This window comes from Bos javanicus, chromosome 8 (genome assembly GCF_032452875.1).
Source record: "Bos javanicus breed banteng chromosome 8, ARS-OSU_banteng_1.0, whole genome shotgun sequence".
NCBI lineage: Eukaryota > Metazoa > Chordata > Mammalia > Artiodactyla > Bovidae > Bos > Bos javanicus.
This window is the reverse complement of record NC_083875.1, coordinates 61,141,494-61,168,016: the sequence shown is the minus strand read 5'-3', so window position 1 is coordinate 61,168,016 and position 26,523 is coordinate 61,141,494. Positions and strand designations below refer to the sequence as shown.

Sequence of the window (26,523 nt, the reverse complement as noted above, 5' to 3'; positions counted from 1 at the left end):
TGTACCACAGCTTTCTTATCCATTCATCTGCTGATGCACATCTAGGTTGCTTCCATGTCCTGGCTATTATAAACAGTGCTGCGATGAACATTGGGGTACACGTGTCTGTGGTTTTTCAGTTCAATTCAGTTTGTGCCTGCTTTTCAGTGTTTGAGTTCATTTCTTCTTTGCGTTTTAATCACGTTAATTTTGTTGTTTTCAGGTCTATAAGGTTTGATAGCTTGAAATAATTTTCCAGTTCTATATATTAATTGAAACCTTTTATCTGCTTGTAGTGATTCCTAATTGCCATTCAAGAGTTCTGTGTCCCAACAACTGGGTGGATGTTTTACTATGCATAAAAATGATACAAAAATTGAGCTGCTTTGCTTTTACTTTTTTAATGTATATATATAGTAGCATTGTCGTTTTCTTACTCTTGTAACTTTCATACCTTTGCTCTAACACCTTCATGTAAAAACCTGTCTTTGAGGTTTATACCACAGTGTCCTTTACTCCTCTTTGTGATCATCCACTAAAACTCCTGGCACCGACATTCCTCTCATCCCACTCCCCTCAATTCACGAGGGATTTTGTCATCTGGCTCACAGTGTTGCTCTCCTCACTCTGAATCTTACTGCCTCTATGCCTGTGGACAATCCATTTAACATGCTGCCCCCTAGGAGCTTAAAATCTACTTGGAGATGATAAACGTAGTATGTAAACACAGTAAAAGTCTTACATAAAAATAACATTTTAAGGCATCTACAGAAGAAGTGGCATAGGTCTTTGTTTGATAAATTGCTGATAAAGTTATATAGGCAGTTTTTTGAAGGGTTGAAGTCTCTTTCAGCCTAGACTCATGTTTCTCTGCAGAGGTATACCACTCCATGTAATTCCCTTGGTGTGTCTTTTTCTGGGGAGGAGTAGCTGATCTTATTAGAGAATGTGGGCAAGGAACTAGTCAGGCCTACCTCTCATTCTCTCTCTTCTTCCCTTTGCTGAATAGCCAGCCACCAGTAGCCTGTTCCTCTAACTTTTCCATAAACAGACCTCCCTGTGGGGAAACCTGTGGTTTTCTGACTATGACTGTGATGGAGCCAGTGAATTAGTTCAATTCTGTAGTGAAGTTTTAGGAAGACATTGTTGCTATGCCTTTAAGTTACATTTTAAAACATGGGCTTTACCTGTAATAAAACTGACAGTTTGATCTCCATCTGTTTGGCTTTTCTGTCTTATTTCTTAATTATTCCAGAAGTGGGTAGCATAGGTAGCTGGGAGGAAGGGATTTTATTTAATGATCCCCTAAACCACTGTGGTAACAATTGCTAAAATATTCTTAGGGAACATGATTCTAGCTTTTTTGAGGTTTGAGTTGAGTATTGGGAGATAGCAGAATTCAGGTAGGGTTTTGTTGTTTTTGTTTTATCATTTTATTTATTTATTTTTGGCTGTGCAGGCTCTTCTCGAGTTGCAGTGAGCGAGGGCTACTCTCTAGTGGTGGTGTGCGGGCTTCTCAGTAGGTGGCTTCTCTTGTGGAGCATGGGCTCTAGAGCACAGGGCCTTCCGTAGTTGCGGTTCCTGGGCTCTAGAGCACAGGCTCAATAGTTGCGGTGCACGGGCTTAGTTGTCCCGCAGCATGTGGGATCTTCCTGTATCAGGGATCAAACCCATGTCTCCTGTATTGGCAGGCACATTCTTTACTACTGAGCTACTAGGGAAGCCCTCAGGTAGGATTTTGGAAGTGTGTTGACTTGAGAAAATGCAGGGAGATAAAGGTGAGTTCAAAGAACAGGAAGTTGATAGCTGGCTAGAGCAAAAGGCTTTGGAAGATGTTGGTAATGATGATTGGCCAGGACAGATTGTATAGGACTTTGAATGCCTGATTGAGAAATTTGACTTTTTAATCTTATAAGTAGCAGAAAGCAGTTGATGGATCCTGTGTAGGGGAATGATAATGTTAAAGTGACACATTAGGAAAGAATTTTTTGAATTGATGTTTCAATATAATATAATACATAAAAGAATATATTATCATTAGTATCTAAGAGCTGGCTAACATTCAATGGTAACACGTAATGTTCACTGTAATCATTTTGGAAGCACAAATGATTTAATATACTGGGAAATAATCTTTCTTGAAGATAGTCATTCCTTAAGTAGCTGTGATTTCTTTGAACAGAAGGCTGCTTCACAAGCTGATTTAGATGGATTTGGAGTCATCTTTTAGTGTTAGAATTAACTTCCCAAAGCAAGCCTTTTTGAAGTAGGTGTACTTTTTTTTTTTTTACTGAGGGATGTTTTTATTAATGTGTGTTGGACTGTTTGTAGTGTCTGGCAAAATAAAATGAGATGAGAAAAATAGTTTTGGAATCTGTCCAAGGTGATATAATTCAATATTAAGAAAGATTTGGCAGAGTAACCCTGAACAGGTAAAAAGCCTGCTAAATGAAATTACATAAATTACATCCTTACTTAGCAGCTAACATTCACGGAGAGGTTGGCTGTATGGCATATATAGATGGCTGAGGTCACAATAGGTGCCTACCAGTGTGGGCAAAGACCATTTTGTAACCTCAGCAGTACAGTATGAAATAGAGAAGGGTGCTCCTTTTCCACTGAGCTTTTTGTTTCTCATTATTTCTTCTACCTCATTCTCCTCTACCCACTCCAGCACCCCATTCCCCTACTTCCTAGCCACTGTTGTGGTTACAGGGGCCATGCCCAGCTTTGCCTTGGCTGTATTAGATTGGCTGGCAGATGAAACCTAAAATAAGTCTGTCTGTGGGATTTTCAGGACTGTCAGACCATGAGCTACTTTAGGAAGACAGTGTTTTGGATAGAAAGGTTAAATCAGTATCTGGGGTGCTTTGTGTGAGTAATTTTTTATTTTAATTATACAGGTAATACTTTTTTCTCTTTTGTTATTGGTTTTCAGTTATGCGAGTAGTGCTTGAAGATGCAGACAATATAAAATATGTAAATACCCCCAGTCCCATTATCCTTTTCATGAATAATTACTGTTAACAGTTAGTATATATTCCTGGATAAATGGGACCTTTTTATATTTATTATTTTGCACCTTGCTTTTTTTCACTTTATGTATATTTGTGGTCTTTCTGTGTCAGTAACTTTCATGAGGTCTGTATAATAAGTAGATCATAGGAAAGAATAGCAATGATTTATTTAACCACTTTCATATTGATGAATGCTGGCAAGATTTTCCCAATTACAGGCTATGCCAGTTTCTGGAGGTTTTCTTTGACATGTTTTAAGAATAACCACTTACTAACTATTTAGTGCCAGACAATGTGAAGTTTTCTACATACATCATATAAACTTTGCAATAACCTATATCATAGGTGTTACACCCATTTCCAGATAAGGAAAAAAATTAAAGCTCACTTGGCCAAAGTCTCATGGTCCATGAATGGAAGAACAGGGGTTAAAACCCAAGCCTGTCCTATCACAAAACTTTGCTTCTTTTCCACTTTTCATTTCTAAGACTATATTAGCAAGTAAAAAAATTTTTTTCCACCAGTGCTGATGTTAGAATTAGCTTGAATGTAATTTTTGTGTTCTAATTTAAAATTCATTTCTTGTTTATTTGTAGTTTTCCTCTCTGTTGCTTTTCATGCATGGCTCTATTCTGCATAGATTTGAAATATGGCAATATGAAGTGACCCTTGTGACATTATATCTGTTTCTTTCACTTTGTGGGTTAGAGAATAACAGTGTACTGTGTAGCAGTATTCAAGACTGAGAGAAATGTGTAGTAATCATTTTTTTTTAATTCAAGTATAGTTGATTTACAATGCTGTGTTAATTACTACTGTACAGCAAAGTGATTCAGTTATATATACATTCTGTTTTTGAAATTCTCTTCCATTATGGTTTATGATAGAATATTGAATATAGTTCTCTGTGCTATACAGTAGGACTTTATTGTTGATTCTTTCTAGACATAAAAGCTCACATCTGCTAACCTCAACCTCCCACTCCATCCCTTCCCCAAGTCCCTCCCCCTTGGCAACTACGAGTCTTCATGTCTGTGATTCCATTTCTGTTTCATAGATAGGTTCATTTGTGTCATAGCTTAGATTCCACATGTAAGATATCATATGGTATTTGTCTTTCTCTTTCTGACTTATTTCAGAAATAAGATATTTCTTATTAGTCTGATAAACTGTAGTTGCATCCATGTTGCTGCAAATGGCATTATTTTGTTCTTTTATTATGGCTGAGTAGTATTTCATTGTATAGATGTACCATATCTTCTGTATCCATTCATCTGTTGATGGACATTTAAGTTGTTTCCATGTCTTGGCTATTGTGAATAGTGCTGCTGTGAATGAAGGGATGAGCAGAAGATGTAAGTAGACATTTCTCCAAACAGGAAAGACACATGGCCGATAGGCACATGAAAAGATGCTCAGCATCACTAATTATTGTTCATTCGCTCAGTCATGTCTGACTCTTTGCGACCCCATGGATTGTAGCATGCCTTGCTTCCGTGTCCTTCACTATCTCCCGGAGTTTGCTCAAACTCATGTCCATCATGAGTTAATGATGCCATCCAACCATCTCATCCTCTGTCGCCCCCCTTCTCCTCCTGCCGTCAATCTCTCCCAGCATCAGGGTCCTTACTATACCTATGGCTGATTCATGTTGAGGTTTGACAGAAACAGCAAAATTCTGTAAAGCAGTTATCCTTCAATAATAAATAAGTAAATAACAACTATATGGTCAGAATGAGGTGCCACCTCACACCAGTCAGAATGGCCATCATTAAAGTCTATAAATAACAAATGCTGGAGAGGGTGTGGAGAAAAGGGGACCCTACAGTTCCCCCTCCTGTTAGTGGGAATGTAAGTTGGTGCAGCCACTCAGGAAAACAGTATGGAGGTTCCTCAGAAAACTAAAAATAGAATTACCATGTGATCCAGCAGTTCCACTCCTGAGCATATATCCAGACAAAACTATAATTTAAAAATTCTAAAAGACCCATGCACCTAATAATAATTCTTAAGCTTCTGATTTCTGCATTATGAAACCTTTTACCTTGTGTATTGCTTTGCCCTTCCCCAGAGATGCTCAACATTGCTAATTACTGTTGCTCTAATAATTATCATACTAAGAGAGCAAGAGAGGGCATCTCTCCCCAAGCAGGGGAAGATGTCAGGCCTCATACCTAGCCAGTTGAATAGAGAGAACTTTTTTCCTTCCAGTTAGGAATAGCATTGACAGTTTCCCCACCTCCCTACCTCTGACTTTGTGGAAGTAAATGTATCCGGGAATGATCGTGCTTTCCCTAGGTCTTTGCCCTAGCCGAGTGAAAGCTCTGGACTGTACTGTACTGTATTGACTGTCTTGAAACTCTTCCTGCTTGTCAGTGTGTTGGGGTGAAGTATGGCGAGAGGAATCTTGAATACTTGGTTTAGAGCAGTGAATCTAATTGAGAATCCTGGACTACTTTGAACATCTGTTTTTAAAAAAAACACTCACTGGATTGCCTTTGCACTTAAGGTCTGAAGTTAACCATCTTGTCAAGCTATTTTAGGCTTTGTTTTCCCTTCGTAGGTTGAAAGTTGACTGAAGATAGGGCCCATGTTTTTGCTGCTTTTACCCTCCTTCCAGCACCAAGCTCAGTCTGACAGCATTAATTAAAAAGTGGACACTATTTTTTAGGTTGTTGCCCTTAGAAAGCTTTGAATTCGAGTGGAAAAGTTTAGTTACCCAGATGGAAGATAAACATTTTATAACCAAGGATGTGTGAATAATTTTAGGAGTGATAACAACAGTAACTGACCCAAGTTTAGGTAGATTTTCCTCTGAGTTGGTTTTATGTACTGGCATTTATATTTGGTCTCAGTAACATATATGACCCATCTGATACTGGGTGAGAAATGGCATCTTGGATAGTAGGATTGACAGGTGAATTCTCCCCTTCTTCTTGCCTTACTCAGCTGTAATGCCAGGAGAGGGAGGGAAGGGCTGCGCACGTGCCACTGCAGCCTGAGTGGCCTTTGAAGTAGCCACTCCTATCCTATTTGCTCCTTCAATGTTCATCTGTGTAGGGGCAGCAAAAAGGGAAGAGGAAGAGCCTGACTTTTTGCTCCTCTGGTGGTAGAAACTGCTTTCTCTCAGAACTAGCAAGTCAGGAAACAGACTTTAAAGATTAGTGACCCAGGTTGCCATGGCAAGGCTGAAAGATGGATGGCTATTCATTTTTATAATATTTATTCTTATGTTCCCATTCTTTAGTGCTAATCTTACTGTGTCTTTTCCTGCTATTGATAATGCTTCTGTAAATTAGAATATTTCCCACACATTAAGAGAAAAAAAATGGATGTAAATGAATCTAAGATGATTTTTTATCTATCATTACTATTTTAATAATGGGCAGTCATCTTTTAGAAAAGGAGCTGAGTGGTTTAACTCTTTCCAAACTGAATTGAGCACTCTTTTCATTTGGATTACCAGTTTAATGTCAGCTTTCCCATGGAGATCGTTTGGTGCATCCCCAGATACTTTACAATGAACTTAACCCAGGTTTTTACTTTTCTACTCACTCTTAACATTTTGGTACCTTCCTCATAAAAACAGAACACCCTGCTACCACTCACTCGGGAGCAATAAAAGGGAGACTAATTTTAGTGAAAGATTCATCTGTAAAATGTTATTATACAATTATGAATATACACACAGAAGGCTGTCTTTAGCATTAGGAGCTGACAGCATTATATGGGAAGCTTAATATTTAAATGAGTTGTTTTGTGATTTGAAACAGTTTTTTTTTTTTAAAAGGCAATTCAGAGAAGTTTTTAAAATTTTAGTTGATTTACAATGTTGGGCTAATTTCTACTGTATAGCAAAGTGACTCACTTATACACATATATACATTCTTTTGTATATTCTTTTCCATTATGGTTTGTCCCGGGAGATTGGATATAGTTCTCTGTGCTTAACAGTAGGCCCTTGTTGTTTGTCCATTCTCTGTATTAAAGTTCGCATCTACTAACCCCAAACTCCTAGCCCATCCCTTTCCCACCCCTTTCCACCTTGGCAGGTCTGTTCTCTGTGTCTGTGAGTCTATTTCTGAAACAGGTGATATTTTTTAAGAACTAAAAACCTATAAGCCCCAGTATATAAGAGAAAACAGAAACCTAGCAAGAAACTAGGTTATATTTGTTGCCTAGAAAACTCTACTCTCCTTAGGAGAGCTTACTTATTTCTGAAATTTCTATGACTTATCATTTTGATCCAAACACAAAATGTGACATAATTGTGTTGGAGGACTGGATGAGATAGGAAGTGGAACAGGAGGAATGGAAGAGTTTAGTTGTCTGATAGTAGTATGACCGAAATTGAATAGTGAAAGTGTTAGTTGCTCAGTTGTGTCCAGCTCTTTATGACCCCATGGACTGTAGTCCTCTCGGCTCCCCTGTCCATGGAACTGTCCAGACAAGTATACTGGAGTGGATTGCCGTTTCCTTCCACAGGGCATCTTCCTGACCCTATGATTGAACCCAGGTCTCCTACACTGCAGGCATATTCTTTACTGTCTGAGCCACCAGTTCAGTTCAATTGCTCAGTCGTGTCCGACAAGGAAGCCCTATAAATAACATAAAATTTGATAGCTAAGCAATAGTCATATATGCATATTATGTAGGAAAATTGAGGTCAGTACTGGAAGGAATGCCTAAGAGATTTGATCACGCTTGCCTCTGGGAAGGGAGACTAGAGACTGGGTGGGGTTGGTAGTAGAGTTCTATTTTCATCATAAACCACTTCATTCTTTTTTTATTTTTTAAACTTAAATACATGACTAAGCTTACATTTACAAGATGACATTTCACAGAATTGACTGGGAAATGTGCCTTTATAGAATTTGTTAAAATATAAGATAAATGAAAGGCAGAGAGAGACCTTTTTTTATATATACCATGTCACTGAAGTAAAGTGAAGTGAAGTGAAGTGGCTCAGTTGTGTCCAACTCTTTGCGACCCCATGGACTGTAGCCTACCAGGCTCCTCTGTCCATGGGATTTTCCAGACAGTACTACTGGAGTGGATTGCCATTTCCTTCTCCAGGGGATCTTCTCTACCCAAGGATCGAACCCGGGTCTCCCAGATTGTAGACAGACGCTTTACCGTCTGAGCCACCAGGGACATGTCACTAGTACCTAGAATAGACCTGACACAGTGGGGTTTGATAAATATTTATTGAATGAATAAAACAATTGCAGAAATGAAACTTCTGGAGTATGAATGAGATTAGAACCTTCAGGATAGAAGGCAAATGCTGTCTGCTGAGCTGTAAACTCCATAGAGCAAGGGAGTTTTTTGCTGTCTTAACACATGGATGTCTGCTACCGAGTAGGCACTCAGCAGATGCTCAGGGCTCGCTTTAAAATGGATTATTCAAGAATTACAGCCTTTGAGGGCTAGAAGTAAGGGTACTTCCTTCAGCTTGTATCTTGTTGCATCTATTCAATTGAAGCATACTCCTTCCCTCACTTGATGGATCCTTTGTTAGGGATAAAATCAGAGCTAATCAATTGTGCAAAGTCTTTGTATTCAGTAAACTTTTATAGTAGGGCTTTCTATGACCAAAACTTGGCATTAGGTTCTACAGAGGTTATAAAGATGAATAAGTCTCAGTCTCTTGACTCCAAAGAAAATATAATCCAGAAGAGAAATTGAATTTCTATGCATTTAACTGTTACATACAAAATGTATTATGAGGCCTGAGCAGCTTGTGTGGGAGAAAGGATGATGATTCAGGAAGGCTTCCTTTCCTTTCTCTCCCCGTCTATTCTTACCACCCTGTCTTTCACTCTTTTATTTCATTTCTACCTAACTTTGTTTCTGGGTTTACTTAGTGCTTGCCATGAGCCAGGAATTGTGCTCCATGCTAGAATACGAAAAGATAAATTGAGGATCTTATGGTCTGGTTGGAGAGACATGTAACCAAAAAATGACAGTATGATCAGTGCAATCGAAGAGTTCTAGTGAAAAATTAAGGAGTTAGGCAGTGTTTGACAGGCACATCAGCAGCCTTGGTTTGAAGAGAAGTGTTATTCATAGCACCGTTTCTTGAATTACTATGTGCCAGGCACTGTGCTGTGAGCATTTTCATATATTTAAGCTTAATAATAATCCTCAGAACAACTCGGAAGTAGATGTAAGTAGATATAACTATTCCCACTTTAGAGCTGAGGAAGGCATGTAAAATGTTGAATGACTTGCCTTAGATCACGTATTCAGTAGATGACTAAACTATCTAGGTCTGACCCCAAAGTTCATTCTATTCAATAGAAACGTATAATGATGTAGCCACTTTGGAAAACAGTTCCTTAAAAGGCTGAGAAGAGGTCCGTGTGACCCAACAGTTCCACTCAAGAGAAGTAAAACAAACGCCAATGCAAAAAGGAATGTCATAACAGCACTATTGACAAAGGTACTGATGAATGGTTATCCACACACTGGAGTATTATTTTGTCATAAAAAGGAAATGAATTGATACATGTTATAACATGGGTGAACCTTGCAAAGGAACAGTAAGCTAAGTGAAAGAAGTCAGTTATTGTACAAAAGCCACATTTTATGATTTCATTTATATGAAGTATCCAGAATAGGCACATACACAAGTTAGACTGGTGATTGTCAGGGGCTCATGGAAGGGAAAAATGAGGTGTAATGGCCTTAGGTTTCTTTTTACAGTAATGAAAATGTTCTAAAATTGATTGTGATGATGGTTGTACAACTTTGTGAATATACTTAAAAAAACACAACCTTTGGGACTTCCACTGTAGGGGCCTGCGGTTCGATCCCTGGTTGGAAACTAAGATGGGTTCAGTGGTTAAGAAGTTGCCTTGAAATGCAGGGTAAGTGGGTTCGAACCCTGGTCAAAGAACTAAGATCCCACATGCAGTGGAGCAAATGAACCCTCCGGCCACAACTAGAGAATCCAGGCACTACAACAAAAGACCTGCATGCTGCAACTAAAATCTGACACAGTCAAATAAGTATTTTTATAAAAAAGATCCTGCATGTCATGTGGTACAGCCAAAAAAAAAAAAAACAACCAACTTTACACTTTAAATAGATTAATTGTATGGTATGTGAATTATATCTCAACAAAATTGTTCAAAACAAAATATCCTGGAACTCTGAAATTGAGTTTTCTGCTCTTGGTAGCTAGAAGTATCATTAAGATCTTATTGTAAAAGTAATTAAGCAACTGAGTGAGTCACTTAAAGAGTAAAACTGGCTTTTTCCTCACATGTTATTTATCAAAATTTACCTTACATTACCTGGGCTTCCCAGATGACACCAGTGGTAAAGAGCCTGCCTGCCAGTGCAGGAGATGTAAGAGATGTGGGTCCCATCCCTAGGTAGGGAAGATTCCCTGGAGGAAGGCATGGCAACCCACTCCAGTTTTCTTGCCTGGAGAGTCCCATGGACAGAGGAGCCTGGCGGGCTACAGTCCATAGTGTTGCAAAGAATCAGACATGACTGAAGCCACTTAGCAAGCACACAATTTACATTAATAATGTCTTAAAAGTGTATTAATTAATAGAGTTTGCCTAATAAGTTTTTTTTTCTGTTTTGGTGGTCTTTTGTTCTTTTTTATTTTTGTATTTCTTTTTGACTGTGCTGAGTCTTCATTGCTGCTCAGGCTTATTCTCTAGTTCAGTGAGTGAGGGCTGTTCTCTGGTTTCAGTGCATGGGCTTCTCATTGCAGTGGCTTTTGCTGTAGAGCACAGGCTCTAGGGCACGCAGCCTTCAGTAGTTGCGGTTCCTGGGTGCTAGAGCACAGGCTTGATAGTTGTGGTGCCGGGGCTTAGCTGCTCTGTGTGGCATGTGGGATCTTCCTGGATCAGGGATTGAACCCATATCTCCTGCATTGGCAAGTGAATTCTTTACCACTGAGTCACTAGAGAAGCCCTGTCTAGTAAGTTTTAAATAAGTTTCCTAAAAATAGTGCAGTCTGTTCTCCAAGTTCATTTGGAGAAAACTTGAAACATTAAGGATAGATGAGTAAGTAAAGTTGGATTTTAACAACTGGGTGATACTAAATCTTTGGAGCAGATATCTTTTGAAAGTTATTAGTTGGTTGTTAAAACCTGGAACCTTTGTGACACTTTTCTTTGCAGCTGTGCTATAGACTCTGGTTTCCCAGTACCAGTTGTGAAGGCTACTGCAAGTGATATGACTAAAACCCAGCAAGACCATGCTCTAGAGTGTAGCAGTCTCCAGGCCAAGGACTGGATACGGCTCAATATGTTTTCCTGTCCTACTATAAAATCAGTCAGTTTTACTGTTCTGCCAGAGTCAAAGGAAAAGAGCCCTAAAAAGACAGTGTATGGGAGCAGACCCAAAAAATCAGACTCAAGTGCTGAGAGTATCTTTTAGACAGTAATTACAGTGACAGTAAGTACAGGCAAGGTGCTGGGGCTGGCTTGTATAAAGTCTACCTGTCTCTCTCAGTATATAGAGTGAACAAGACGTAGCTTAAGGTGTTGTTTTTTGTTTTTATTGAGTTCAAATGCTTTTTAGTAATCTATGCCCATTATTTGGATTGTGGTGGTTGGTAGGCTAATTAAGTTTTCAAAAGACTGATTTGGAAGGGTTGTTAATACCTCAGAAAACAGGACCAAATTTCAGAATAATTAACTTGTACAGAATACCAACTATGTGAAGGGCCTGTACCAGTGTCCTAAAGAATCTAGAAGCTATGTAAGACCTTTCATCTTTTATCTAAATTTTACTGTCTCCTTGTGAGAACTTACAAATCCATCTGCCACAATCAAAGAATGAATTCTGCCTTGCTATCCTGTCTAAGAATTATCAAGGAGATTGTGTCAGGACATGACTTCCATCATAGCCCACTTCTGACCTAAGTTAATCACTTGACATCCTTGGGATGTATAGGAAATAACTGTTCCAAGCCTTGATCATCACCTTGTGTACTTAAATGAAGTGAAAGTTAGTCGTGTCCGACTTTTTGTGACCCCATGGACTGTATAGTCCATGGAGTTCTCCAGGTCAGAATACTGGAGTGGGTAGCCTTTTCCTTCTCCAGGGGTTGAACCCAGGTCTCCCGCATTGCGGGCGGATTCTTTACCAGCTGAGCCACCAGGGAAGCCTTTGTGTACTTAAATGTTGTATAAAAAGCCCTGGTTAGATCACTGAAACATGAGGTTCAGTCCTTACCTGCCCATTGTTGGCCTCAAGCCAGGCCAGGTCATTGATTCTATGTCTGTACTCCTAGTTTTTGGTATGTTAGAGAGACATCACCTTTGAGGAGTTTTATGAATGAGGCAGGCAGGTGCTTGTAGGTTGGTCTCAGCTGCTTTCTCAAAGGTACTTTTGTCAGAAGTCATTATGGATTTGGACTAGAGCTTAATAACAAAATGAGTAGAGTAAAAATATCCCTGCCTACACGTAGACTAACAGTTGCATCTTAGGAGAGATGCACCAGTTGCCACCAAGATCATTTTGTAGACAGGGTCTCAAAGGAGAGAGAAGGTAAAGGATAGTTCAACTCAAGAATCCTGCTTATAGTCATGGGGTGCTGTTGGAGCCCCCTATACCGTGTGGCTGCACTGTGTGGCTTGTGGGAGCTTAGCTTCCCAACCAGGGATCCAACCTGTGTCTCCTGAAGTGGAAGTGCAGAGTCCTAACCACTGACCGCCAGAGAATTCCATCTTTTTTTTTTTTTTTTGAGTTTGCTTGTTCTATTTGGCCTAATATTCTTAGGGATACTTGATGCTAGGCCCCCCTTTTTAACATATCATGGAAAATCAGAATATATGGATGAACAAAGATAAGAAAAATTTCCTCCTGTCACCCAAGGATTATCACTGTTATATCATAGTGTATATTCTTCTGAATGTTTCCTTCACATATCTGTGTATGCATGTATTTGTTTAACCACCATGAAATCATACTATTCATATTCTTCTTTACTCTGCTTGTTTTAAACATTTTTATTTCAGTAAATTTTCATCTCATCTAATTTTACTATATTCAGATTTTTCCAATTATCTCCAAAATACGTTTTTAACTGGTTTATTTAAACTAATATGCAGTCTGGTATGCATAGTGTATCTGATTATTTCCTTTCATTTCTTTTAATCTAGCACAGTTCCTATCTTTTCTTTTTCCTTTTAGAATAATAATAACACTGACTTACTGAGAACTCCTGCAGAACCAACTTTTGGATGAGCTGATTGCTTCCTGTGATGTCTATCCCCTGTGTTTCCTGTAAACTGGCAATCACATCCAATAGTTTGATGGAGCCAAGGAAAGTATTTTTTGCTTGATTACCAAGCAGAGGTGATGTCTGAATTTCACAGTGTATCACATCAGAAGTCATATCTGGTTGGCCCACTGTTAATGATGCTAAGATGGGCAGTTGGATTAAGATGATAGGGTTTTATCTCTTTATGATGTCCTTAGGTTCTCCCTGCAATGACAGATAGTGTTTCTTTGGCAGTTTACAGACTCCCATCAGCCATTCACATAACGATTTTAGCCCTTGGTGACCCTTGCCTGAATCAACCGTTTTGTGCAAAATGATGTTTTCTAGTTCTGAAATTCCTTCTTTATGTGCTGGCACTCTTCTATAATATAGAACTAGGGCTGTTCATTTACTCTAAAAGGTGGGATAAATGCATGCTTTTTAAAAAGTTACTATTCAGGAACTCCTAGATTTTCATGAATATGAAGTGTTTGGGTTAGTTACAGTCTTTTCTATTTTTGTGGTTTTTTTCCAATACTTAAACTGATAAAACTTTGGCCAGTGGGGCTGCTGCTTTTGGTCCTGTAGGACAGGACTCAGAAACCAGGTGGTGCTTTGGTTGGTGCTGTTGCCCTTGCCATTGTCCACTTCTGTAGCTCAAAAGCTTCACTTTTAAACCCCTAAATCTTTGGAAATTCCTTGGCGATCCAGTGGTTAGGATTCTGCGCTCTTACCGCCAACGGCCCAGGTTTAATCCCTGGTCAGGGAACCAGGATCCTGCAAGCTGTGCAGTGTGGGAAACAAACAAACAAAAACACAGAAATCTTTGTTTATAAGGTGACAACTGCTAGCTATTGAGTCCAGGAAATGCTTAAGAGAGGCCCACTTCATACTGCTAGATTAACACACTACCACTACAGTGCATTGAGGAATAATTCTAACAGTGTTCAAAATGCAGCATTCTCATGACAGCTTAAAGATTCCTAAACATGTTTAAAGAGTTGTGCACATTTTGCCCAGGCCTCTGCAGTTCAGTTTTGTGGTTTAATGCCTCTTCTTTTTTTATACTCAGATTTCAAGGAATTTGCATGTATCTCAATGTTTTTTCTGCTGATGTTTATTTAAGAAGATTATATGTTTGTTTCACAAACTTAATACAACATTTTTCTCTTCAAAGCAATGTGCTGAAGAGTTTCAGTTACATTCCAACTATCCTTGAGAGAAGATGACATTTGGAAAACCATGCTACATGACAGCAAAGGAGATGTGAGTTCTAGATGAGCCTGGCATTAGGAGACAATATTACTGCATATAAAGAACTGTTAATGGTCTTGTTTGACAATGTTTTAAGTATATAGTGGTGTTGATTGACAGTGTTTCAAGTATATAGCATACTAGCATGATAATTTGCTGCAGGTGTTTATTGTGTTTTTAGCTCCCTTTTAGGAAAGAAAAAGCAGTAGGAGATATGATCAGAAAGGTCTAGGGTACCCAGGTCATGTGAGACCTTGTAGACCAAGGAGTAAGGACTTTGGATTTTATTTTAAGTGGGAGAAGTAACCAAGGGTTTCAGAGGAGGAGTGACATAATCCATCTGAACCTTGAAAAGCATCATTCATGCTACAACATGGAGAACAGACTTGGGAGGCAGTAGGGAAAGTTCATGGGGAAAAGTAGAACTAAGGAGACTAGTTAGGAAACTATCACATTAGTCCAGGTATTGGCTTAGGTAGCAGCAGTGAATGATGCCGAGTAGTTATATTTCAGGCATATTTTTGAAATGGGACCAACAGGATTTGCCAGATCATCAAATGTGGGATGTGAATTAAAGAGAGGAGTTGAGGAAGATGCCCGGGGTTTTGACCAGAGATGCTGGTGAATAGTTATGCTGTGTACTGAAACTGGAGGTAGGTTTAGAGGACAAGATCAAGAGCTCAATTTTGGACATGTTATGTTTGAGATGATGCTTAGATATCTAAGTGATATCAAGTAGGTAGCAGGATATAGAAATCTGGATTTCCTTGGGGTGGGAGGTGGGAGAGCTGGGGCTTGGAAATTAAAATTTTGGTGTCATCAGCCATGGGACTAGTTGGGATCACTAAAGGAGTGAATATAGATAGAAAAGAGAAGTCTGAGGATTTACCCTTGGGACATTCCAACCTTTATAAATTGGGGAGATGAGAATTGAGCAAAGGGAACACAGTCAGTGATGTAGGAAGCTTTCCTGAGGCCAAGTGAAGAAAGGGTTTCACGAAAGAGTAGGGTCAGCTGTTAACCTTCTAGAAGTCTTAGACTTTTGTGTTTTACATTTAGGTCTGTGATCCATTTTGTGAAAAATATGGTCAGTGTCTAGGTTCTTTTTTTTTCCCTTTGGTATGTGGATGTCTGTTCATTTACTTTTAATGCTCTCTTTTCGAGGAGGTTTTTAAGTTGCTAAATTAGGTATCTCAACCTTCATTTTTCCAGGTTCGCGGAGTCCAACTTTTTGACAATGGTCCCAAATGGTGGTCTCCCCAACAGTTGTTAGATGGTATTATGTGAACTATTTCCAGCACAGTTTAATTCTTTTTAGATTGTGTCCAGCAGAAACACACATAACATTATACCTTAAATACAAGGGTTTTGCATAAGGATAAGATAAATGTCTGTTTTGGTACCTCATTGAAAGGTATCTAATGTATGCTTATATTTCATCAGTTCTTAGGATTCTTTTCACCAGTCTAATTTTAGTATTACATGGTATTAGAATAATAGGAGACAGAAAGTATAATTTTTACCAACTTGTGGAGACACATTTACCAAATCTTTGACAGAATAGTTTGTTGTGACTAAATTTGTCATTCTGTATTCTCCCCAGAGAAGGCAATGGCAACCCACTCCAGTACTCTTGCCTGGAGAATCTCATGGATGGAGGAGCATGGTAGGCTGCAGTCCATGGGGTCGCTAAGAGTCGGACATGACTGAGCAACTTCACTTTCATGCATTGGAGAAGGAAATGGCAACTCACTCTAGTATTCTTGCCTGGAGAATCCCAGGGACAGAGGAGCCTGTTGGGTACCGTCTATGGGGTCACACAGAGTCGGACACGACTGACGTGACTTAGCAGCAGGAGCAGCATTCTCCCAGGAGATTTTAGTATTTGGGGATATTGTTGTGTGTATATATATTCTTCCTTCCAAATCATGGTTGTTGACTATGTTAAATATGTTAACTGTTATTATTAGTATCCGTGGGAACTCTATGGTTTATATTATTCTTATCCATAATTGTACCTTTTTGGCAACTGCACCTTCTCCACCTTATCCTTCCCAGAATTGTCATCCAGTGGCAAAAACTTGTTAAGCTTATTAATGTTTCTTTCTTTCTTTTTTTTTAAATTGGAGAATAATTTCTTTACAATGTTGTGTTGGTGTCTGCTGTACAACATTGCAAATCAGTCATAACTCTCTCTCTATATATCCCCACCCTCTTGAGACTCCCTCGTACCCCCAATAAGTTTATTTCTGAAAAACAGAAATTGATAATAAATATTTGCAAATGCTTTTTCAGCATCTTTTGATGTGATCAAACTTTTAAAGATTGGTTCTTATGCTAATACTTTGTTGATAAATTTTGTTAAATTAGTTAAGGAATCAGGCTTTTCTTAAGACAAGCGAATAGATCATGGTGACATACTATATCACATATGCAGTCAGTGTGCTCTAATATATATGCTTAACTATGTTTAGAATTTTAATTCTTGTGTTTGAGGTTAATTTGTTTTCTTATTTTAACCCTCTTTGTATTTTATTATCAGTATCATATAAAATGGGAGGCAATGGTTTATATTAGGAAGTTAGGAATGTCACTATTACTGGGATTATTGAATCTGTACATTTGAAGAAATTATGTTCCATTTATCTAGTGAGGACTTTTTTGGCCATACTGGGCTTGTGGTATCTTAGATCCCCAACAAGGGATTGAGCCTGGGCCCCTGGCAGTGAAAGTGCTGAGTCCTAACCACTGTGCCACGAGGGAATTCCCTTAAGACTTTTTATCCTTTGTAGGTTTTAATAATTTTCTCTGTTATTGCCAATTACATTCTCATTTTCTTTTATGATATCTTTAAAGTCTAAAGAGTTATTTCAGTAAGTGTAAAATAAAAATTTTTAGTATTAAGAAAATGTGTCAGAGTTTAGTTGGTAGCATTCTTTCTCAAGGATGTGGAATACTAGGACATCTGAAATGATGACATTGTCAATTTTATAAAATATGGTACCTATCAGTGTAACGTCCACAGGAATGGTGGTGGGATATCTTCTTAGGTTCAACTAAACACTTGCACATTCAGAAAAGCCACCATAGGTCTCACTTGGCAACACTATTCAGAAGGATATAGGACAGAAACTGTAACTTGTCTGTTAGATAAACTGTAAGGCAGTGGGAGTCCTTGCAGCAGTTCATTCTTTCTGAAGTGCTCTTCTCACAGCTAAGGCTCCAAGAGATAAGATCCACGTTGGGTGGTGCAGGGAACTCCGTGGGCATGGTTTCTAGGGTCTTTTGCCAGGGACATACATGCCTGATTAATTACATATCACCACGCTCAGAAATTCAAGAACATGGCTTCCTACACTCTGTCTGCTTCCACTCCAGATGCAGTTTACTAATTTGGTAGTTTCTGTGTTGCCAGATAACATAGGTGGCGTGCTGTCTTAATCAGGTTCACTAGGATTAACCCAAGGTTAAATGCTTACATATAAGGAGAAGGGGTTTTGCTCATTTTGGTCCACAGTCATGCTTGCTGATTGTTTCACTTAATGCCTTCTTATTTTATACAGTATCATCTTTCAGAAGGCTTTTCTTACTCCAAGATTATTTTTTAAATCGGCATTTTCTTTTAAAATTGGTTTTACATAGATCTTGAGCCATCATTTTCTGTATGGTGAGGTAGAAACTAAAACTTTTTTCAGATGGCTTATCAGTTGTTCCAGTCATTTATTGCATGGTCATTTGTTTTCCTATTGGTTAGAAATGTCACTGTTGTCATAGAGTAGTTACTAGGAGATAGTTCTTCAAATTAACAAATGGTTGGGTATATTAAAAATACATATATTTTAAAGTAATAAAAACCTACTTATAATCGCGTGATTGTGTATTAGATTGTATTACTTGTATGCTGAGAATTTATAGTGTCGGTTTTTTCCTTAAAGCAAGTATATGTAGTCTAAAAAGCAGTATTCTTTTTTCTAAACAGAAGTTTGCTTTATTGAAGGCTGTTGTGCTTATTTAGGTGGCCTTACTCAGAAAACTAACCACTCAATGTAGTGGAAAGTAGTGAATTAAGAGTTTGAATAATGGGGTTCTGGTTTCAGACCTGCTATTTCACTGACTGCTCCTTTGTGCAAGTCAGCCTGTCTGTGTTTTGTTTTGCTCAAACTGCACGAATAACAATCCCTATCCTGCCTATTTCCGAGTATTGTTGAGAATTAGATGGGATGATGGATATAAAGGCACATGTAATTGGTAAAGCAGGTTAAATGTAAGGAATTATTGCATCTTAACTTTTCCTCCCTTTCTCTTGTAGGTAGTGTTGGTGCTTCTTTTCAGTGCCAGTCCATCCATCACGACCACATTTGTCATGATGACAGTGACAAGGTGAGGTCCGTGTTGATGTCTACAATGGTGAAAATGCATGCTGCCCTGTATCGCTGAACTCACTTGCATAACTCGGGATGTAGCGGCAGGAGAGTGTGACTTGGGAGGCACAGTGTTGAGATACAGAGGGCCTTTCTGGTTTATTGCTGGGTTGTTAGACTGCTCCAGAAAACTTGCAGGTAATTCCAGGAGTGGGGCTGGACTCCTGATAACCCTTCCATTTCCTTACCCCCATTCCTGTCTCTGTCACTGCACTTCCTCTTTTCCTGAACAGCCTGGATGGATTATCTTAATATCCGAACAGGTGTTTCCAAAACTGATAACTATCTCAGCAATTTGTCTGTGTTTCCACTTTGAAATATCTTCGACATTCCAGTTTGGTCTGTTTTGTAGTTGACTATATTATGGCTTCTTCTTATACTTACTTTTTTTTTTTTCACTCCATTTCCAAAGCCCAATTTAAATGTTGAGGATTGAGAATGGAACCTGTCTGATTCATGCCAAAAAAACCTTCTTTAGGCTTGTTTTGTTTTTTAAATCAGGTCCAGTCTTTTGGTATTTTGCTTCTGTTCTTTTATCTCTAAAGAAACTGATCTTTGGGCGCTTTTCAGTACTCACGAGCACCCGTGACGGCCCAGGCCTTGAAGTGAATACTAACGTGGGCTTGGTGTTTGGAACCTCTGGCTGCTGATATTGGAAGGGCTTAAATTCAGTCTTTTCCATCATCAGTTTCCAGTGGTTTCCCTCCCATTTCCTGTGTCTTGTGTACAGGAATGTATCGCTCCCTTGGTAGTTTCCCAGGCAGACCAATCCAAGTGATGTTTTTCTCTGCTGTTTTAATCAAGATCCTCCTCCCTCATCCTGTTGGAGCTTGATCAAGAAGTTGGTTGAACATTGGGATTTTCCAAATGGCCTTTGTTCTGTGTGTTGATCTCTCTATGAGCTTTGCTCAGTCAGATTTTGGTCTGTTTATGGAGAGAGTGGTACACTTTTAGTATTCCAGATTCTCTCTTATGATAGTAATCCAGAGGCATGGGCTTAACTTTTAACTTCTTTCAGAAGCAAGCCACTGAAAGAGACTTCTAGACTATATAGTTAGCTCCCTAAAATGTAGTATACTGCAGATTTTAGAAATAAGCATCTGGAAATAAGACCAATGATAGAGACAAAAGGCAAAATCACTTTAGGTCAGTAATACTACGAGCTGTTGTGTTACATAATTGTAAAGATGTGTGGGGGTTAAATTTTCTTTTGCCTACTCAGTATAATATGCCTCTATCCATTTTCCCTTATAGTGGAGAAGCCAGCTTTAGAGTCTAGAGATGAGATTTCTGTCCACCTCTGCCACATATTTTTTATCTACTTTAAAATGATTTTCTTCCTAATTTCTGAACCTTTGTATGACTGATTTTGTGCTTTTAGGATGAGGTCTCTCCTGAAATACATGGGGAAAGGGAAGAGAAATTTGAGGGATTTTGTCACTTGATCAGCCTATCAAAGAACTGTCAGAAACTGCTTTGCTCTCCTCTCTTTCCTGCCTACCACGTGTATATTTATGGTTGTCTCCCAGAGGGAAATGGAGAGAATGGATTAGGGTCTCTTGAATATATTTATAATTTATTCAACTGATTCAGTCAGCAAATAATATTTGTTGATTGGCAGCTATGTTTCTAGGCACTTAAGGAATACATCAGGATACAAAACAAATAAAGATTGCTGTTTTTTGGTGAATGTGCAGTCTGAGTGGGGAGGGGCAGACAAACGTAATATGTTGTACAGTATGTTACAGTAAGCACAGTGGATTGAAGAAAATGTACAGCAGAATAAGTGGGATGAGGACCACCCAGAATTGGATGGTACGGATTGCAGCTTTGAATAGGATCATTAGACATCATTCTGGGAAGGAGAGTGGTAGATAGGATAAGAATCAGATCACTATGTTTGTAGCAGTTTCTGACTTCTTTCTTTCTATAATAAATGGGTATTGGTTTTGTAAAGCAGCAGTGAAACCTGCTCCCTGATACATGCCACCTGGATTATATGTTCTTTTCTCTCTCTCTCTGAAAATTGACAGGATTATAGAGCACAGCTAACTCAACCCTGTTTTTAAAATAAACTTGGAAGCTGTGATCCCAGTGGAGAAAAGACTCCATTCCAGGGAGTTACCCTGGAGTGTTGGGGCTAGATCAGTTCTTCTATCCCTGATACAAGCCATGTAAAATAATTGGTTATTTCTGAACACATTTTCAAAACACACTGATGCTTACTATTCTCACTTAACTTTCAGGCATGGTTCATTTCTCAGATTTGGGAACAAAAGTTGATGTTTTTAAAAGTTGTCTGAATTTTAACTAACGGATGTGTGATGGAGGTGAAACCAAGGAGTAAAAGGGCCATTTGTTGTATATCCCTTCTATAGCCTCGCAAGTGGCAAGCCCTTGAATTCCATGATTGAGCTTGTTTTCCAGCTTAAGTTTCTCTGCTGCTGTACATCAGCTTGGCAGTGCTGGCAGGAGCTGATTGCAGCTCTGAGGTTTACTGTTGAATACTGTGAGTTACATACTTTCATGTTCAGTTTATATTGGGCATAGCAATTCACACAAAGCCCTTTAGGAATATTTTTATATTCATTTATAATGTCATATCCCATAATTTCCAAGTAGCAAACATCAATTATATATTTGAGTACCTACTATAAATTTAAGCATTGTTTTAGGCATTGGAGACAAGTATAGTGAACAAAACAGACAGGAATCCTTACTTTTAAGGAGCTTACTTTCTTTGTAAATGGTTAGGAAGATGGCAAAACATAATTAAAGGTACTGTTAGTTCATTTGTGTTATGAAGAATAATAAATCAGATAAGGGATATAGGTGTGTATTGGGAGAAGATTGCCTTCCAAACACTCTTTGAAATAGGGATTGTTTTATTCCCATTTGTAGGTGAGGAATGTGAGACGGATTAACTAATTTGCCCAAGATTACCCAGTTAGTAAGTAGTAAACAGGGATTCAAACCCAAGCTCCTTAATTCCAGAGTCTGTATTTGACCAACTGAAGAAATCTATTCCTAATGTTGCTTTACATACTCAACTCTGACAGGCTCAGAGAAAAACGTATCTTCTAGTGAAGGCCCTGGAGAACCACAGTGCACTAAGTCAGTCGGCAGGCAGTTTTGGCCTGTCGGTTTTTTCTTGTCCAGCTCTTTTGACATCCAAAAGGATTCACGACTGTTTGTTACTCCAGGCCTCTCTAACCTGACAGCCCTGCTTCATACTCAGAAACCTGTGCTTCTTTGTAAGAAACCTCACATTGTGTGTTGCTGTATTGCACTGGTCAAATGTGATAGTTATGACAAAGTACTTTAAAAGTATAAAGAATAGGGGAAATATGTGGTTGAGATAGCATATTTATGTTTCACTTAGGTATTGAAATTAACCTAACTCAGCTAATGTATTTGAGATACTTGGAATTAAGTAGTCATCTTCACAGTGAGAACAAGACCGGCATGGGGGAATAGGTCTGTCCTGAGGATGAGGTAAAACATTGAATAGTCTGATAAGAGGAGACTTCAGGTGAGAGGAATTAATTTGTAGCCTCAATGGTATACTCTTCCTGAGTGGCCTGGCAATATGTCTGGGAAAGCTGGCCATTTGAGAGAAGGAAATGGGAGAGTTCTTTCAAAACTGCATGTATGTAAATGGCTGGTCAGAGCAGAAGTCCTTTCTGGACAAAGCTTCCTTGTGCTGGCCTTCAGTCCTTTAGTCACGGAAGAAGGCACCAATCCGATTTGTGTATGGTCATCCTACACACACCGCTTTCAGAAAGGTGGGAGATGTGCTGTTGGTTTTTCTTCCATGACTGTACACTTCCTTTTATCTTTTAAATATTCAGTTTTTTTTTAACTACATAGTGATTAAAAAAAATATACGCAGCACTACGTTCAATCCCTCTCCCCAGAAGTTTACAGCAATTGGAATTTTAGTATTAACAGGATTTTTAAAAGTAATATTTGTATAGAGTATTTTTCATCTTTGCAAACAGTGGTTTTTTAGTATATTCAAAGAGTTGTTCCTCTATCTCCACCATCTAATTTTAGAACACTTATCATCATCACCCCCCAAGAAACCCATACCCTTTAGCAGTCACTCCCCATTATTCCTTCCCCTCAGCTCCTGGCAACCACTAATCTTTCTGTCTCTGGATTTGCCTGTTCTGCACATTCCATATCAATAGAATTACAAAAAAATGTGGCCTTTTGTGTCTGGCTTCTTTTACTTAGCATGATGATTTCATGGTTTGTCTGTGTTGTAGCATGAATCAGTACTTCATTCCTTTTTATGGGTAAGTAATATTCCGTTGTGTGGAGCTAGCACATTTTGTCTGTCAGTTCCCTAGTTAGTGGATATTTGTTTCTATGTTTTGGTTATTATGAATACCACTTTTATGAACATTTGCCTGTAAGTATGTTTTTGTTTTTACATGATTTTAACATTTTGAGGAGCTGTCAAACTCTTCCAAAGTAGCTGTACCATTTTGCATTCCAACAAATGCCTGAGGGTTCCAGTTTCTCCACATACTTGCCGATACTTCTTTTTCCTGATTGTCTTTTAAACTACAGCCACTGTAGTGAGTATGAAGTACCATCTCATTGTGGTTTTAATTTTCATTTCTCTAGTGACTAAGTATGCTGAGCATCTTTTTATATGTTTATTGGCCATTCTTAAATCTTCTCTGGTCAGTTAAAAAACGTCAGTTAAAAGTCTTTTTATTGTTCTTGCCCCTTGTGCTTTAAAACAAAAGAGAGAAAAACAAAACCAAATCTCCCTGTGCCCCGTATTATATAGTTACACGTGTTTATTAGGGAAATAGAAATAGATTGTTATAAGTAGATACACCATCTTTCAGTAGATAACACTCTTAACATGCTTTTTTTTCCTTTAAATTTTTCTTTGCATTCTTTGCACAGTTACAGTAAAACTAAATTGCACTGATTATCTATGGTTGTGTAATTAATTACCCGAAAACTTAGTGGTGCAAAGCATATCTCTTAGTTTCTTCCATGGTTCTTGGGTTTTCTGTGCTCAGCTAGGTGGCTCTTGCTTGGAATTTCTCATGCATTTGCTGTCAGATGGTGGCTAAGGCTGGAGTCATCTCAGTGTCTTCACTCACATGTCTGATGGTTGATGCTGATTGTTAGGTGGGACTTAAGCTGGGGTCCTCAGCATGAGCACCTGTAGGTAGCATGGACTTCCTCACAGTATGGCAGCTTGATTCTAAGAGTGACCAATAGAAACAGGCAGGTGCTATATGGCCCCTTATGCCTAACTTCAGAAGTCATAAAGCTTCGCTTCCACCATAGTCACAGGCCTGCCCAAATTTAAAAGGAGGGAGCATCAATCCCACCACTGGGGAAGAATGTCTACATAATGAGAGAATGAAGGATGGGAGAACTTATGGTCCTCTTGAAAAGTATAATCTGCACATTATATACACATGAAACATCAGTTAGCTGCATAATGTTGCACTATAAGGATACATGGTAATTTATTTAACTTGTCTTTAACTGTGGAGCTTTAGGTCATTTTTTAAAAATTGTGCATTTATTCAGTTTAGTTCAGTCGCTGAGTTGTGTCCGACTCCTTGCGACCCTATGAACCACAGCACGCCAGGCCTCCCTGTCCATCACCAACTCCTGGAGTCTGCCCAAACCCATGTCCATTGTGTCGGTGATGCCATCCAACCATCTCATCCTCTGTCATCCCCTTCTACTCCAGCCCTCAATCTTTCCCAGCATCAGGGTCTTTTCAAATGAGTCAGCTCTCCGCATCAGGTGGCCAAAGTATCAGAGTTTCAGCTTCAACATCAGTCCCTCCAATGAACATCCAGGACTGATCTCCTTTAGGATGTACTGGTTGGATCTCCTTGCAGTCCAAGGGACTCTCAAGAGTCTTCTCCAACACCACAGTTCAAAAGCATCACTTCTTTGGTGCTCAGCTTTCTTTACAGTCCAACTCTCACATCCATACCTGACTGCTGGAAAAACCATAGTCTTGACTAGACGGACCTTTGTTGGCAAAGTAATATCTCTGCTTTTTAATATGCTGTCTAGGTTGGTCATAACTTTCCTTCCAAGGAGCAAGCGTCTTTTAATTTCATGGCTAAAATCACCATCCGCAGTGATTTTGGAGCCCAGAAAGATAAAGTCTGACACTGTTTCCACTGTTTCCCCATCTATTTCCCATGAAGTGATGGGACTAGATGCCATGATCTTAGTTTTCTGAATGTTGAGTTTTAAGCCAACTTTTTCACTCTTCTCTTTGACTTTCATCAAGAGGCTCTCTTTAGTTCTTCACTTTCTGCCATAAGGGTGGTATCATCTGCATATCTGAGGTTATTGATATTTCTCCCATCAATCTTGATTCCAGCTTGTGCTTCCTCCAGCCCAGCATTTCTCATGATGTACTCTGCATATAAGTTAAATAAACAGGGTGACAATATACAGCCTTGACGTACTCCTTTTCCTATTTGGAACCAATGTGTTGTTCCACGTCCAGTTCTAACTGTTGCTTCCTGACCTGCATACAGGTTTCTCAAGAGGCAGGTCAGGTGGTCTGGTATTCCCATCTCTTTCAGAATTTTCCAGTTTATTGTGATCCACACAGTCAAAGGCTTTGGCATAGTCAATAAAGCAGAAATAGATATTTTTCTGGAACTCTCTTGTTTTTTCGATGATCCAGCAGATTTTGGCAATTTGATCTCTGGTTCCTCTGCCTTTTCTAAAACCAGCTTGAACATCAGGAAGTTCACGGTTCACATATTGCTGAAGCCTGGCTTGGAGAATTTTGAGCATTACTTTACTAGCATGTGAGATGAGTGCAATTGTGCGGTAGTTTGAGCATTCTTTGGCATTGCCTTTCTTTGGGATTGGAATGAAAACTGACCTTTTCCAGTCCTGTGGCCACTGCTGAGTTTTCCAAGTTTGCTGGCATTTTGAGTGCAGCACTTTCACAGCATCATCTTTCAGGATTTGAAGCAGCTCAATTGGAATTCCATCACCTCCACTAGTTTTGTTTATAGTGATGCTTCCTAAGGCCCACCTGACTTCACATTCCAGGATGTCCAGCTCTAGGTGAGTGTGAGTGATCACACGTTCTTGATTATCTGGGTCGTGAAGATCTTTTTTGTACAGTTCTTCTGTGTATTCTCGCCACATCTTCTTAATATCTTCTGCTTGTTAGGTCCATACCATTTCTGTCCTTTATTGGGCCCATCTTTGCATGAAATGTTCCCTTGGTATCTCTAATTTTTTTGAAGAGATCTGTAGTCTTTCCCATTCTATTGTTTTCCTCTATTTCTTTGCATTGATTGCTGAGGAAGGCTTTCTTATCTCTCTTTGCTATTCTTTGGAACTCTGCATTCAAATGGGTCTATCTTTCCTTTTCTCCTTTGCCTTTCGCCTCTCTCCTTTTCACAGCTATTTGTAAGGGCTCCTCAGACAGCCATTTTGCCTTTTTGCATTTCTTTTTCTTGGGGATGGTCTTATTCCCTGTCTCCTGTACAATGTCATGAACCTCTGTCCATGGTTCATCAGGCACTCTATCAGATCTAGTCCCTTAAATCTATTTTTCACTTCCACTGTATAGTCATAAGGGATTTGA

General features: G+C 39.0%; 1 protein-coding gene across 7 annotated transcripts in view; it reads left to right on the top strand.

The window, feature by feature from the left end:
• The window catches only part of RNF38 (ring finger protein 38), a 121,311-nt gene that overhangs the window by 34,075 nt on the left and 60,713 nt on the right, over nucleotides 1–26,523 (top strand). For 5 of the 7 annotated variants that reach the window (XM_061425655.1, XM_061425656.1, XM_061425654.1 and 2 more), the window contains exon 2: nucleotides 18,794–18,864. The exons of 1 other annotated variant lie outside the window; for it this stretch is intronic. In XM_061425655.1, coding sequence (XP_061281639.1) covers nucleotides 18,794–18,864 — 71 coding nt within the window. Of the gene's footprint in view, nucleotides 1–14,387; nucleotides 14,497–18,793; nucleotides 18,865–26,523 lie in introns of those variants that run through there. One more of the 7 variants, XM_061425666.1, reaches the window with a different exon arrangement.